Source organism: Sphaeramia orbicularis, chromosome 19 (assembly GCF_902148855.1).
Source record: "Sphaeramia orbicularis chromosome 19, fSphaOr1.1, whole genome shotgun sequence".
In the NCBI taxonomy this organism is placed as follows: Eukaryota; Metazoa; Chordata; class Actinopteri; order Kurtiformes; family Apogonidae; genus Sphaeramia; species Sphaeramia orbicularis.
This window is the reverse complement of record NC_043975.1, coordinates 33,401,907-33,418,060: the sequence shown is the minus strand read 5'-3', so window position 1 is coordinate 33,418,060 and position 16,154 is coordinate 33,401,907. Positions and strand designations below refer to the sequence as shown.

Sequence of the window (16,154 nt, the reverse complement as noted above, 5' to 3'; positions counted from 1 at the left end):
TGCTGCCTTTACTGACCGTCGGAAATGTCGCTATCGTTCAGCTTCAGGTGTGGGCGCGCAGAGTATGCAAGGCCTGTGCTCATAGCAGACGGTAATTACATAGGCTGAATATCAATACCCACAGGCGTTTTTACTGTATTTGTTCATGCACAGTGTCAACAGAACGTGACTATCATTAATTACATCAATAAAAACAGATGAACAAAGATATTGCCTTATTTCCTGTACTGTTTTGCAATTTTGCCCAGTCAGAATTAGGATTATGTGGCTGATAAGACATTACTCATCAAAATAATGTTATGCAAGTGGAATTTTTGCAAGGTAAAAGAAATAGCCATGTGAAATGGACACCATTTTAACACAGAAACTAAATAGACACACACATGAATTTAAGGTTTATTATTGTAACCATAACAATAAGGTGGATCTCTCTTTATTTTAACCATCAATTCAATCATAATTTTTCTTTTTATCACAGGCAATAGTTATAATAGTGCACTTTTTATATTTAAATTATGATACAGACATTTCTTTTTTTAAACACCTTATTCTACTGACCCTTATGAATGAAGAATAGTTTACAATCTTAGCCAGAGCTGGGTCAATGAAAGTGAAGGTGAGGAGGTGATGAGAGAGATGAAACCGATGACGGTGAGCAATCATAAAGTGGGTACAAACAGTGAGGCAAACAACTTCGTACAGTTTCTCTTGTGCTGATGATGGCTACACAACAAGTGAAGACAGGGGTAAAATGGGGAAGGCCTAAAGCAAGAAGAGATGAAGCGAATTAGCAAGCATTCAATGTGTGTGAGAGAGAAATTATGTGCCTGTCAGGGTTTGGCTCTGTTAATCCATTAAATATTCCAGGGTCAGTCACACACATCTTGTCAGAAAGTCTGAGTGAAACTCCATACCAGCTCCAAATATCACCCGTCCTTTGTCACAAAAAAACATGACATAAAAAAAAATGAGAGAAAAAGTCAAATCAGAGACACTTGCCAGTACTGCTTTCACTGTCATTCTTTTTTTTTTTAAATGAGTTGTAGTGTGTAATGGAATAAAACAGTTTCCCTAAATACATCTGATGGCATAAAAGGTTGTTTTTAAATAAAAACATAACACAATTAACCACAAGATGAAATACGGTACATGAATAAATAGATAAATAAATATGCTAATAGATGGTAGATGTAGAAGTGGACGTACATTTTAAAAAAGCAAATAAATGACCCTAAATATAAACACAACTGTAGCACTGTGCATCCCTCTGGAAACATTCTGCACTTTTCTTGCATATTGTGCTGTATGGAAGACTGGTGATGAACATCGACTAGTCTGATAGAGTACTGGATTAATACATGACATGTCCGAGTTGCTACGTCTGCTTGCAGAATGGTGCGACTCTCAGTGATGAGCGTGGGGTGCAGTGATGGACTACTTGGCCTGTTGGTGAACACTGACGTGAGGCGCATGGGGTTAGGAGACTCTTTGCTTGCTTCCAAATTGGAGGTCCTGTTCTACAAGGAAGTGACATCGCAAGCTTATTAAGTCTGATATCATGAGAATTTCCATTGATGGATGTTCGGAGAATTGTTTTTCTCTGTCTTTTTTTTTTTCTTCTTTTTTATTTGTTCCAAGTCAAGTAAATACTATGGCAATAGGTGACAAGCTCAACGAGAAAGGTGGCTTCTGTTCAATCCACAGGCCAGGAATGCTCTTGTCATTCAATCTGGGCACAAACAGCTGTAATGAGGTTCATGGAACTATTCACGCATAGTGTTTTTTCCATATAGTAATGTTCATATATCTGTTCAAATCAAAAATACTTGTCCTCAGAGCAACACGGGTCCAATGCAAAAACACAACTGCATGTCTTCATATTGTCTCTGAGTAAAAAGAAAATACAAAAGGATCAAAACATTAAACATCTAAAGAATGCCTGTCAAAAAAGCAACTGGTCAGCGCCTCCTTTCCAACACTGAAGTGTTCTCAGCTTCTACTATCACTATGCTACTGACATCTTTGAAAGAAATATTTAAAACCAAACAAATAAATAAATAAAAAAATAATTTTTCACATTCACTTAGCTTACTTTGTTGGTTTTCATTAACTCAGGAGAACACACTGCTGGAATTCTTATTTCCATTCTGTTGTCTCTCCTGAGAAAATCAGGACCTTAGCTCACTGAAGTGGTAGCAGGTCGCTAACTCTTAGGGTTCATTTGCTGAGATACATCTATATTTCTTTCAGTATGAATTGGTAATTGCATGTTGTTTTATAGTCATAAGGTACTGGTTAATTTGTTAAGACTAATCTTGAGAACCATTTCTGTTAATTCTTTTTGGTATCGGATACTGTATAACGATGATATGGTAGACTAGCCTATCTGATCGTGTCAGCATCCTTTAGCAGGCTGATTTGCTAACTGGCATGCACATTAGCTCTTCGGAATTTCTAGTTTGTTCTGTGAAGCTGTATCTATGTTACCAAACTGCTCATTCATGTATTTTTTTTTTTTTTTCCGTTAAAGGGTGATTCCTTAAAACTTCTTTCTGATGTAAGGGTAGGAATCCTGGTGACCCCAAGAATGTTGAGTTGGAAAAAAAAAGCATGATGGGGAAAAGGCTCAATCCTTGCTATGGTCAAGCACCTTCAATAACTTAGTCAAGGAAGAATAGGAGTAGCTCATGGCTTGCAGGGATACTTGTAGATGAGGTTATACTGTCTTCTTTCCACTGTGATTCAGGCGTCCTGCTGCACTTTCCCCCCTATGGTTGAGATTGGGTTCCATTAGAGGATAGCAGTCGGGTTCTCTCTTTTGCCGAGCCTCTGCGCTGCAGAACTCCCCCGCTGCCTCCAATGCCTCCGCCATCTGCTCGGTCTCCCCATTCGCACCTGTCGCCCCCACCCTCGGAGCGCCTGGAATTTTGGCGGGTGGGGGTCCCGTGGGGCCGTCCATTCTTCTCATCTGGGAAGGGATCAGGAGACGAGGACAGGAAAATCACTCTTACGTATGCGTGCAACAAACTTAGAGGCTCAGGGTGAGATAAAAATATGCAACTTTGGGAAAAAAAATGAAGAAAGTGCAGAAAATTTCCACATCTGAACTGAACCCCAGTGTAAACATCTTGAATGTGATCAAAAGGATGATAGATGGACATAAGCCTTCAAACAATGCTGAGCTGCTTTCATTTATGCACCAGGACTGACACAGAGCACCAAACAGCAACGTGAAAGACTGATGCATGACAGTTAGGATTAAAAATCATAGTTATTTCACCAAATATTGTTTTATGGAGTCTTACTAAGGAAAAACAATAGTATTAAGTTGTTTAAAGAGGAAATGAACTTGTTTTTTGTCTTTAGATTATTAGATTGCATTTTTTGTTCGACCGTTTTTTTTTTCTTCAAATTAACACTCTAAATGACAATATTAATGCTTGGAATTTTAGTGAGATTCTGTAAGTATTTTCTAGCATAAACGTGTAAAAGAAAAGGTTAATTTTACTCTAAAACTCCTATAAATAGTAAGCCAAATGGTCTCTTATTGTTTCAGTGCTCTATGTATTGTATGTATTGCCTATATTATTACAAGACAATCACTTAATAAGGTGTTACTGAATCCACACAATCCAGACAGTCTATGGTTCGTAGGCAGATCTGGTTTTTAAGGAAGTATTGTTACCTTGTGCAAAATCTCTGGGAAAGAACTGGAGGTGGTGTGGCAAATCATATCACATTATAAGACAATAATGGAAGTTTTCACACCTCAATGTCCAAACTAGGGTTCATGTTCTTTTTATACTGTACATTTTATTAGTTTCATATTACATTCCTCATCATCCTCTACATGGAATGAGATGTCTGACATCAGCATGAAGTTAATGAAACAAATTTTTAACTTCCCTTGCATTCATTTTTCTTTTTCTGATTACTTGCATTCATACCCTTCTGTAACTTCCTGTAATTGTTTAAAATAATAATAATAAAAAAAGATGCTGTAAACAAACCAGACCCTGGTTCAATTTAATCCAGGCCGAAAACAATACTTTTTGGTCTGTACTGTGGTCCAAGGTTTTTGACACTTCCCATGTAGTTTAGATCAAACTGAAAATCCCTGAAGTCTGGACCAAACACAGCAGATGTGAAAGCACCATAAGCACATAGTACACTTCACCAATGTGAAAAGTAATAAACAGCTGTAAATGTCACATTCTTCAATTTAACAGGCCACTAACAAATGTACTATAGATAAAATGTAGCGTGTCAGTTTCATAAAGTGCTGTTTGTTTGTGTGTAAGCAGTCTCACCGGATAGGGCTTGCACCATGGGTTGATCATGGGAGCTGAGAAGCTGAGCTTGAATTGTTTCCACCACTCGTCTGAACCTGCGACTCGGACCTGAAGATAGACAAACATAAGTGAGCAAAGGTTTTACATTCTTGCTAACCTGTCTCTTAGTATCAAATCAAAAACTACACTGCTTAAAGGATATTAATAGAGAGAATCCAAAGTAATTCATTCATTCATTCATTATCTGAACCTGCTTTATCCTCACTAGGGTCACGGGGGTCGCTGGAGCCTATCCCAGCTACTTGTGAGCAAAGGCGGGGTACACCCTGGACATGTCACCAGTTGCCAAAGTAATGAAACTGATAATATTTAAGCATTTTGTTGGCCTCTTGCCTGATATGAGGGTGAACGTCACGCTGTAGATTCCTGTCTCCCTCCTCCCCTCCCTCTCGGTCCTCTCCCTGTCTCGCTCCCTCTCGCCTTCGGAGAAGGCAATGTCCACCTGGAACTTGACGGGCTTCTGGAAGACGGAGGGGCCGCCGGAGGACTTGTACTCGGCTCTGAAGCTGGTCTGGGAGAGTACGCTGTGACTGAGCGACGGGATCTGTGTGGTGGGGAGACAGAGAAGAAGCAGAGAGACCGACAGACTTACGAGGCGGGAGAGGTACGGGGACCGACGTGAGTATAGGGAGACAAAGGGTGAGGGTGAGGAGAAGAGAGAAAGAGTGAGCCATTGGTGAAAGAACCAGAAAGTAAAGTGAAGCATCAACATGCTGAGAGTGAGCAAAACAGAAATATAGAGAAAACTGAAATAATGACAGAAATGAAGTGTTTAGAGCATGAGAGTGCATGTGAACTTTTTTGCAGCTTTGCGAGTGAGAGCCGTGCATTTATTAAACAAGCGGAGACAGTGAGAGGTGTGAAAGAGAGAGGCCAGTGGATACTTACAGACAGGAAGGCGTGGACAATGTCAGCTTTGACAGAACTCAGTGGTTTGTCTCTGATCACTACGAAGATCTGCTCCTCTTTTTCCAAGCCAATGAAGTTCCCAAACCACGACTTCTTAGCCAATCTGATAGTCAGACAGAAAGTGAATGACCAAACAGTAACTAGCAGAATAAACTGCCTTTGGTAACTGTGTGAATCAGTAGCAATAATAAATCTCAAGTCGTTATGCTTGTGTGCACTTACTCAGGGCTGGACTCTGGCGTTAAACTGGACATGTCCTCTGAAGTTGGAACTGAAAGCAATATCTCAATATTATTTCAGATTTTAATGAGAAAAAAAACAGAAATAACACACTGCCACTGTAGAGGATTTGATAATTATTTCTATTAGTTCCTCAATAATTATCTCAAGTGTTTGTTACTATACTATAAACCATGAACCATGATGAACAACCTCTAATTATTTACATGACAGCAGCACAGACACACATACTGCATATATGCATTTTATTTTGCAGCATTTTTGAAAGTTTGGTTGAAATTCACAACACAGTTGGATGAAAATGCAACTGCTGTGTTGGAGAATGAAACTAAGGACTACTATGGATTTTTGAACATTGCTCAGATATCATATTCTGTGAAAGTGACATCAAAATACACTGGAAAAACTAGGCAGCTGCTTGAATATGCAGCTAAATATTTAATATTATCTGGTGCTTATGTTAGAACACAATAAGTATTTATCTACAATTTACTGTCTTTGCAACACTATGAACATAGTACCAATCCATTTTCAAGAACATATTCCCATTACAAATAGAATCAAGATTCTCTTTAAAAAGGAAATAATCAAGTTGTAAGTAACCAAGTTGTTATCTGTATATATGCAAATTCTGTTTTTATAACCATATATTGCATTTTGCATAATAAAAATTACAAACTGAAACAGATCATATATACTGATTACTCAACATAAAATCATATATGGTTTTATGGTATGAAACCCTGTATAAGCCTCCAGTATAAACAGGTTAAAATGTTTTGATTCTTTGCACGTCTTACAGTAGAATGAGCCACAAACCTACATAATGACAAAGTCATGCAAAAAAACAACATACAAATACATAACAAAAACTATGACACACTTTATTTGCAAGGTATAAAGTGTATGTGTCATAATAGCAAAACTGCACAATTAATGAAATCACAAATGCAAGCTTTAGTGTCAGCCTGGGAAATTGGAAATTTGCAAAGGGCTCAAATTTGAAGTTTGAGTGTTTGGTGATATATTGGATAGAGTGATAGTGATCAGAGAAGTATTCAGTAAAACCTGTAAAAACTAAAAATGAATGATCTGTGTATTTTCCTTGATAATCAAGTAAGTAGACTCAAATTGCAATATGACTTTTTTACTAACTGTTAAAATGGGCAAAGAATTAAGACATGATAATGTTGATAGTTACACTGTATCAATAAACAAGATAACAATGAAACAGCAAATGCTGTTGTAAAATGTAGATGACTCCTCACCTTGCAGTTTACGACGATGGAAACGTGGTGAGCCCAAGAGGTTGTTCTTAAAAGAATTGAGGCGAGTCCTCCAGTGGGCAGAGCTGCTGGCTGCCATGCCGCTTCCCCCTCCTGGGCTGGAAGGTGGTGTCAACGACAGCGAACCCACCCCTCCCCCTCCCTCCGCCCGCGAAGAGGATGAGGACGAGGAGGAGGAGGGCGGGGTGGAGGAGGGGTGGTGAGGGTGGTGGACAGGGGTGCCCAAGGGTGTGGGCAACGGAGAGCCCTGGGGGGTAACCTGCGGCACAGAGTGGGCAGAATTTGGGTAGAAGCTCTTAGTCACTGACTTTAGGACAGAGGACGAAGGGAAGAAGAAACGGGGGATGGGTGAGAGGAGCGGAGACGGGGAGGGTGAGCGGGAGGATGGGTTGTGCAGAGGCAAGGATTTGATGGGCTGCAGATGGGGGCGGTCGGCAGGTCCCTTGGTGGGCAAGGTTTGTGTCTTTGGATTCGAGGGAGCTTTGGGCTTTTCATGAGCCCTTGCTGAGCGAGGAGTGGTGGTGCTTCCCTGTTTGGGCTCCTTTGTGAGGGGGGTAGCGGTGGCAGAGGTGACATCTGATTGGCTGAAAGTGAAGACGGGGCTCTGATAGGACTGGGGGTGGGTTTGCAGGGTTTGGGGGTTTGGAGAGATGGAAAACAAGAAAGAAAGGGAATGGAACATGGAGAAAGAAGGATGGAAATGAATATCATGCTTCATGACAAAAGAGTGCATATTGTGAGCAGTGAAAATGTGTAATGCAAATGTGCTTTAATTTAGACATACAGTCCTTTTTGTACCAAAGTTAGGAACAATGTCTCATGTGAGTGAGGGTGCAGTGATCAGGTAGTGACAGGTTTAAGTATGCAGTGACAGAAGACAGTGGCAGTGATGGAGTTAGAGTAATTGCTGGCAATAATATTGATACAGTTTTTCAAGACTAAACCAGAAGGGTTTTGAAATGGTTGCGTGCGTGACTAGTACATGCAAAATGTACAGTAGAAGATAGGTGATATAAAGAAAGAAGAAAAAACTATAAAAAAGTCACAGATGTTTCTGTTGGGTGAGAAATTATCATTTGTAGGGTTTATGGAGTGCGCTTGGAATTTTATTCAACACTTGAATGTAGACAAGATTTCTGATATTGACGATTTACATTACATGATATCAAATGTAAGTGAAAATAAAAACATTTTACTATCCTGTGGAGCTACTTCACATACATTAAGAGGGAGAAAAACAAATGCATTATTTATTTTTTATGCATGTTTGTATTACGTATAGACAGTGCAGGTAATCATGACAGCAAAAGTGCGTGGAGTTGATTAAAATGTGGCCTCCAGGCCCTTACCCTAGGACTGCTGAGGGGGCTGGAGGAGAGGCCAGTTGATGCTCCACTAACTGAGCGAGACCTGACAAGGACACCAAGTCAAAAGTCAAGTCAAGTTCATGACGGTTCAGTATCAAAATATGTCTGGAATGACTGGACATACAACAATGAAGAACAATATTAAGAAAGCTAACTTCATAAAATATTTAGATGTATTACATATAAAGCATTGTAAACAAACTAATCAAACAATACAAAACAAAAAAAACAAAACAAAACAAAACATGTACTCAAATACCCCTGTGCATTCATCAATGGATACAGGTGAGAAAAAAATATCCTGAATGTGCAGACTGACACCTTAATGCAATAAGAACTGTGACATGATCAAATTTAGCAGTTTTGTCCAATAACAACAACAGTATTTATATCACTTTAATTTGTTAATAATTAATTCTGAAAGCTAGAAAGAGAGTATAGTAAACCTAGATAAAAGAAACTGATGCTCAAGTGTTTTGCATCTGACATTGAAAGACTAGGACATAAATAAAAGGCAGTACACGGTCTTCATATTGTTGACATTTGCAAGAGGTCAAAAGGTCACAAAACAGACAGACAGAAGTGGACATAAATATAAATATAATCCAGAGAAAACTGTGTGAGAATCACTTCTTGGTATTCTTATGTAATTTACAGAATATATGCAATGTATGTGTGTAAGCATAATATACCATACCTCTGGCTGTGTGCAGCTGTGTCCAGGGCCCTGCGAGGTGGGGTGGGTGACCCCTGTTCAGTTACACTGAGAACCTCCAGACTTTTCCTCTCAGGGCGGCAGCGGCCATGACGTGTCAGCATGGGAGAGTCTACACGCTTTCGAGGAGGGTCTGCTGAGGAACATAGGAATAAAGTTACCACAGGATTTACCAACATGATACATTTTCATTCACAAACGAGACGACTACTGAAACACAGGCTGCTCCTAACCACTGGTAGCGTTGGTCATGTCAGAGGTTCATTAATCAGAGTGTCATGTTAGGAGGAACAAATGCTACCTCTTCACCATCCTGCTCCCTTCTGTCACTTTCTCACTATGCATTTATTTTCTGCTTTGCAGCTCTGGAAAAAGTATGATCATGTTTTGAGTGTTTTTTCCACAAGCCTTTCATTCGGTGCACCATCTGTCATGTGATAAACATAGCTTCATTTGCACAAGCAGAATAGCCGGCCTCTACTTTCCTCCGTAGAGAAATCCTGCAGATGTCCTGTGAAGTCTGTTTTAAACAATGTAAAAGGAAATCTTGTGATAATTGGATACATTTTCAGCTTCAGCATCAGCTAATTCCACCATTTATGTATCATAACATCGATAAAACCAAACTGCTTTTAATTATTCTCTGGTGTTAAATTGTTTGTGGTAAAGTGATTTGTTGACTAATAGAAATATCATAAACCAACAATAAAGCAAATATTAAAATGTCTGAAATAACCCAAAAGTCATTCGCAGAGGAAATGAGTACCTGTATATGACGCTGCGTTCACAGGATGCAGTACAGTTCCTACTCAAAAAAACAAGGCTGGGTAAAGCAGCTGAGTCCCTTCAGTAGATCCCTCCTGCCCCCTATTGACTGACCTACGTCATTACGTGGAGGCAAGTCCTCATCCTCATAGCTGGGATAGCGCTCTTTCCTGTCCAGCAGTAGGTAGTAGATCATCTTCTCCTGGTTTTCTCTGATAAAAACATGAAACATAAAATTTAATCAGAGACTAAATTAGAGGAAGAATGTATGACCAGTCTGATTAATTTATCCATGCACATTTCACTTGAATGGAACTTTTCAGGGACCTTGAATTCATGGACTCGCATGTCTTTCAGGCTGAAGAGTTCACTTCATTTTACTAAACTTTGCCAAACATGATCTTATGACCGAAATATAGGAGAAAGTACAGTAGAATCTAAGCATATGGCCAAATTCTTATTTTCTATCTGTCCTAGTTGGGCTGGGTTGGACCTTCTGCGGTCAGTGGTTCTTAGACATCTTATTTATCAAAATCAAAGTTACATGAGCTTTATTTGTCACATACACAATCATACATTGTACAACATGCAGTGAAATGTATTGTGTGTCTCTTCTCCGGATACTTACACACAACCAGGCAACACAAGGACAACAACATAAAAGAAAACAAATAAGCAAATACACGATAAACTAAGAAGTATATGAATATAAATATAAAGTGTATTATATGTGTATAAAGGGACTATCTAAATGCAAAACTCTCATATATCAGCAAATTTTAAAGATAAACTAGTATATTGTCTTATTTTCTTTACAATTTGATATAGAAGACCTGGTCATTGTCTTTAATCTCTGTTAGGGCTACTATTTAGGCTCAGTCCCTAAACGTGACCTTGGTGTCAGTCAATCTGTGATCTCACACATTACACTCACACACTCCTGTTATGAGTCAAATAAATACTTACTCTTCACATTGTAAATCACGTGTGAGTTTGACTCTGTCTCTGAAACATCCCAATGAGTGCATGCTGTCCAACACATCTGGATCCAGCTCAGTCAGGGACAAGATTCGCCTCACGCATACTCGCCTGGGAGGAGGCTGTTCAGGACATGGCTCATTACGACCACCCCTGTGAGTCACACACACAGTAGTTACCATAGATCAACCTAAACATAGTAAAGTCAATAAATTAAGCATTACTGATTATCTGTAGTTTGTTCAGCCTTTAATCAGGTATTTAAGTATGTAAAAGTGGACATATACTCACTGATACCAGGCATGTTTCTGAATGGCCTCTAGCTGTAAGGGGTGACAGGGCAGATGGGGCCATTAGTTTCTACAGTCTGTCAACAGATGGCCACAGAGTTGTGCAGTGCAAACACATCACACCACATGCACCTAAAAAACCTCATCACTTCCAAATTCTTTATATTATCACAACGTCTTATATGATATGTTTATTGCCTTAGAGAAAATACCAGAAAATAGTATTGAAGAGGGATATTGCATCAGACTAGTCCATTATTAATCTAGTTGGAAAGTTGTCTCCAAAAACACCAGACAAAATTATTATAGGTTTGCTACTCTTGAAATTATTTGAATTATGCTTATTTGTATTTAAGACCTTTTATTTATCAGGGACCATCCGAATGCCACACCTTGTATACATATATGTATCCCTGTGTGAGAGTAGTCCCATACCGTGAGCCTTTTTTCAGGGTTGACTTCAATCATGCCCTTAAGCAGGGACTGGCAGTCCGGTGGGATAAAGTGGGGCATGTGGAACACCCCACTCTTCACCTTCTCAAGAAGCTGGCGTAAGTTATCGTGGTCAAATGGCAGGGCACCCTATAGGAGGGAAAGAGAAGAGAGACAAAAGAAGGCTGAATTAGAAGAAAGAACAACAAATGCAGGAATAAGGACAGACCCTTAAAAGAAGTGAAAAGGCCTTACCACCAGTAGAGCAAAGAGGATAACCCCACAGCTCCACACATCTGCTCTGCGCCCGTCATATTTCTCCCCCTGTCCAGGATAGAGTGCCAATTAATTCACCACCCACTATGTGACAAAATCAAATGAGCCACATTATAAGATTAGATCCACTGAGATTATGTCAGCTAATGGAAGTCTTATATAAGACTACGTAATTTCTTTCACAGGAAATCTGTCAAAAGGAACTTTTTAATCCGTTTTAATACAGCTCTTAGTCTGACTTAGTCCACAACACAATGAAAATCGCCTTTTCTTTGATAGAGCTGGATTATCTTCTTGTATGCTCAGTGCTCTTAATGGAAACAAAACAAAGGAAGTAGTCTTCTCCCCACTATCATTTAGTTTATTTATTTATTATTATGAGACAATATTTGTGTGTTTGCACAAAGCAAGGAGAGGACCTTCACTCTGACCTTTTACCAATAGAAAGTTTAGGATTTTTTTAAAAAAATGGTGACATATTACCCGAATAACTTCTGGGCAAGCATAATGTGGTGATCTGCAATGAAAGGAAAATGCGTTAAAACAAATGAGAGTAAAACCATGTATGAATAATAAAAAGTCATTTGTGTGTATTGTATATACAGCACATCTGTTGGTGTGATGTGTTTGGCTAATGTGGCAGCTGTAGTAGGCTACTGTATTGCAAAGAATAAATTAATGTAAATGAATATTATCACCTGCCCTTTGTTTGGTTATAAAATCTTTTTTTTTTTTTTTTTTTTTAATGAGTGCACATATTATTATAATCAAACACAGGTAATACTCACCCACAGCTGGTCTCTAACAAGCTGTCTCCCACCTGTAGGGATGCCATGCCAAAGTCTGCAATACGGATGTTGTTCTTCTCATCCAGGAGCAGGTTCTCAGGCTTCAAGTCTCTGTGACTGCACACATACATTTCAACATAAGCCCTCTGGCACTTGTGCGCTGTTTAACAAGTTAATTGTAACTGCACTGATATAAATAAGTGGCTTTAACATTTATCAACAGTTTATTTTAAGAGCTACTACACAAAAACCAACCAGATGGAGTGACTGTGGCAGAAATCCAAAGCAGAAATTATCTGCCTGAAGAACTTCCTGGCCTCCTTTGGAGTCAGTCGGCCCTTCTTTACCAGGTAGTCAAATAACTCTCCTCCTGACACATGCTCCAATACCAGATACCTGTCAACATAATGGGACAGGAATATGATTTTCAACCTTCATCTCTAAAAGAGGGAAGTGGGATAAAAGAAGTCACGGATAATAACACTTCAACTAAATTTTCAAATTTACTGTGTCATGTTCACTTTTACTCAACCTGCCTGTCTCCTCCATTAACTATTTTAGAACAATGTAACAGTTCATCTGGAAGTATTTTCTCTTAAGTTACATCAAAATGTTTTAGTAGTGTTGGTGGGAGTGTACAGAGAAGCAAGAATAAGAGAGATGAGAGTAGACTAATATAGTTCTTAGAGAAACATCTACGCCCATTGCACTCCAAAGTTCAGTATTCAGCAAAAACAAAATGCGGACTGCACTGAGCTCGGTTGTGCAGCTGTTCTAAATGCAAAGGGAACTCACAGATATTTGTTATTCTCGTAAACATCATGCAGCTTTAACACATGCGGATGCTCGATCAGTTTCAGAATGGCAATCTCCCTCTCAACCTGATTAGAAAGAAGAAACAGGTAGGACAGAAAAGACACAGGAAGAGGTAAAGATGCTCAAGATTCAATCAAGTAGCAAAACACGCAAGCGAGTCAGTGTCACAATTAAGCAACAGCGTTAATCAAGAGTAGGTTAATGCAGAAAAGTAAATATAGAGAATATGAAGCTGTTATGAATGCCAACTTTATAAACAGAATTAGCATCATCGTGGTTAGTAATAGATAAAAAGTGCTATATTTTACCTTCATCAGGACTGACTCAGACAGCTTCTCTCTGTTGACTATTTTGATCGCTACCTTCTGACCCGTAATACAATGGACCCCGAGTTTGACGAGTCCTGAAAGACAGAATGGTACAAAAAAAGTGGAATATAGAGATGCAAATGTCAGTGACAGACATCTGAAAGAGGCTACATATTACTATATAAAGGAAACTGCAGCATCTTCCTATTCTCTGGTTATCATAACATCATGCCATAATTAAAAGTAGTTCACTGTACTCACCTGTCTGCCCCTTCCCCAGTGTTTTTTCCAGTCGATAGGGCCCAACATATTGAGCTGACTGACTGAGAGACAGTTCCTTACTCATACTGCTCTTGCTGGAGGCTGATCCACCACTTACTACTACTACGGCACTGCGATTATTGCAATTGCAAGTGTGTTATTATAGAGCTAAGATGTTCCTGTGAGATCAACTCAAATGATCCCAACAATTTCAGTGATAGATAGATTGATGTAACACTGCTACACTGAAGTTACTGGGTTAACTCAGAAATAACAAGTCCCAACTGGTGCTGGATTACAACACCTGGTTGACAAATGACCATTATTCATCTGAAAACTTCTTTCCTTTATGAATTCAACACGGTAGATGCTAATGTTAACACTTAACTACAAAGCTTGAAGCTGTGAAACTGAGATGACAAGTAGGTTACAAGGCTGTTTAATGCGTTAAATACCAGTACCCTAATATCCATGAAAAGGTAAGCAAAACCAGTAAGTTTTGCTTCTGTACATTAGCTTATCTGTATAACTTGCACCTTGTTACGTATATATACACATATATGACGTTAACTAACTATATATATCAGCTAACAATAAAATTAAGGCAGAGTAACGGTATGGTTACACAGCCTTAAAAACAAGCTAGGTTTTTCACATCTGCAGCAAAGATTTATATCATTTGCTGGTTGAATATACCAACAAAACGTGAAATATGTAAAGTGGACTTAGCACTGACACTTATATCTGTTAAATTTTGTCTGTCAGGCCTATATTACAGGTGCAACAACATGCTATTTTATTTAGCCTCGCCGCCGCTCCGCTCTCCCACACAGCAGCGAGGCTAGCTTTAGCTTAAACGCCTTGACCAACGGCCGTCTCTCGCTCGCGCCGCCTGTCAAAAAAACCGACACCTCCTGAAGTTTCTGGACATCGACAAACGGTACGATTTGCTAGACGGCCGCCGCATTCTCACAATATTTCGACACGAAACGCGTACACCTCGCAAAAGAACCATGTTTTAGCGTAGCGTAGTCCTCCCCCTCCCTGTCTCTCCCCGTTTCTCCCCCTCTACATCACTGCAAGTAGCGGATCACAGCATCTTCTCCTCTCTCCTTTGGCGTGTCCTCCTCCCTCACCGGCTGATACACAGGTAAAAAAACAGAGGTATCCACAGATAAACCCGCACTAATATCGACTGCCTTATCCTCCTCCTTACTCCCGAAAATAGTTCACGCAGGGTAAAGGCCCCCTGTATTATACTCCCTTCGGTTTTCTTGCCGTAAATCGATATTTTCTCTCTCCTCTTCCTTCCTTCGTCTCACTCGCATCAGCATCCGGGTCCCACTCCCTCTCCATCCTCTCTCCTCTCGCCTCTCCTCTCCTCCCCCGCCCCCCTCCTTCACCTCCTCCTCCTCCTCCTGGTCGTCTTCCTCAAAATACGCTTATCTCTGCATTCACCTCAGCACCGGCCCCTCCGTGCTCCCTGTGCGGTGCTGCGGACACCTCCCTCGCCCTTATTCCGATACATTTGTAAACATGGCCGGAGGCGGCTGATGGGGCGTTCAGGGAACAGGCTACTTTAGCAGCAGCGACTCCGGCCTTCACCATCACTAATGTCGGATTGATGCGTCTGTATTTTGACACTTTGATTTAATGAAGTGAGGTGAAAAATTCCAGAGTGTAACTTTGAACGCACGCCTTAGGGAACCCAATTAAAGATCTTGGCTGTATATATGAGGCGACAGAGTATGCACTGTTGAAGTGGGCTACTGCAAATAAAAGTCATGGATGTATATTGAAATATGAACTAATTATTATGAGTCTACACATCCATCAAGACAGCAAATAATTTTGGCCAGCTGTTCCAATTGCAGTTTCATTTTGATGGATATGAGATCTATAAAATGTTCAGAGCTTTGTGTGATAAAATGACAATGTAAGCTACCGATTAATAATACAGTTTTCTCAACACGTTTGAAGGTGAACACGTCCGATTTGTTTTATGATTATTCCATTTACATGCACATATTTCTATCTGCAGGGTCTGTTTTACAAATAAGCACAAATTTGGCCCACATTTAGTCATACTGATTTATGATAAATTTGTTTTTTAGGTTAGGTTCAGGGTAATGTTTTCTTTTTTTTTTTTCCCTCTTTATTTATTTAGGAATGTCCTATTGAGATCTTCCTGTGAATCCCACTCAGATTTGCAGCATTTCACATGTAAAACACTCTAAATACATAAAAGCAACTTAAGTAGCTTTCTTAAAGAGAATTAAAGAAAATGAGAAAAAGGTCTATATACATGCTGATGTCATAACAGTACATAAAATACCTTTAACTCCTTACTGCCTAAATGTATTTGCAGTTA

The 16,154-nt window shown here is 39.6% G+C and overlaps 1 protein-coding gene across 12 annotated transcripts; it reads right to left on the bottom strand.

Moving 5' to 3' along the window:
- Window positions 1-383: 383 nt before the first annotated feature.
- On the bottom strand, window positions 384-15,130 carry LOC115410800 (serine/threonine-protein kinase BRSK2-like). Of its 12 annotated transcripts, none has more exons than XM_030122601.1 (19): window positions 13,784-15,130; window positions 13,523-13,617; window positions 13,194-13,279; window positions 12,654-12,794; window positions 12,399-12,515; window positions 12,094-12,127; window positions 11,590-11,658; window positions 11,338-11,484; window positions 10,904-10,935; window positions 10,601-10,765; window positions 9,749-9,846; window positions 8,852-9,005; window positions 8,137-8,197; window positions 6,770-7,400; window positions 5,484-5,532; window positions 5,241-5,364; window positions 4,686-4,896; window positions 4,311-4,400; window positions 384-2,980 (listed from the first exon to the last, which is right to left on the bottom strand). In XM_030122601.1, exons 1-19 carry the CDS (start codon window positions 13,866-13,868, stop codon window positions 2,769-2,771), a joined length of 2,601 nt encoding a protein of 866 aa, XP_029978461.1. In that variant the 5' UTR covers window positions 13,869-15,130; the 3' UTR covers window positions 384-2,768. The 12 variants fall into 12 exon arrangements, with proteins under 12 accessions (XP_029978461.1, XP_029978464.1, XP_029978462.1 ...); XM_030122604.1 differs by having other exon boundaries at window positions 384-2,968; XM_030122602.1 differs by having other exon boundaries at window positions 384-2,983; window positions 4,314-4,400.
- Between the last annotated feature and the right edge of the window lie 1,024 nt (window positions 15,131-16,154).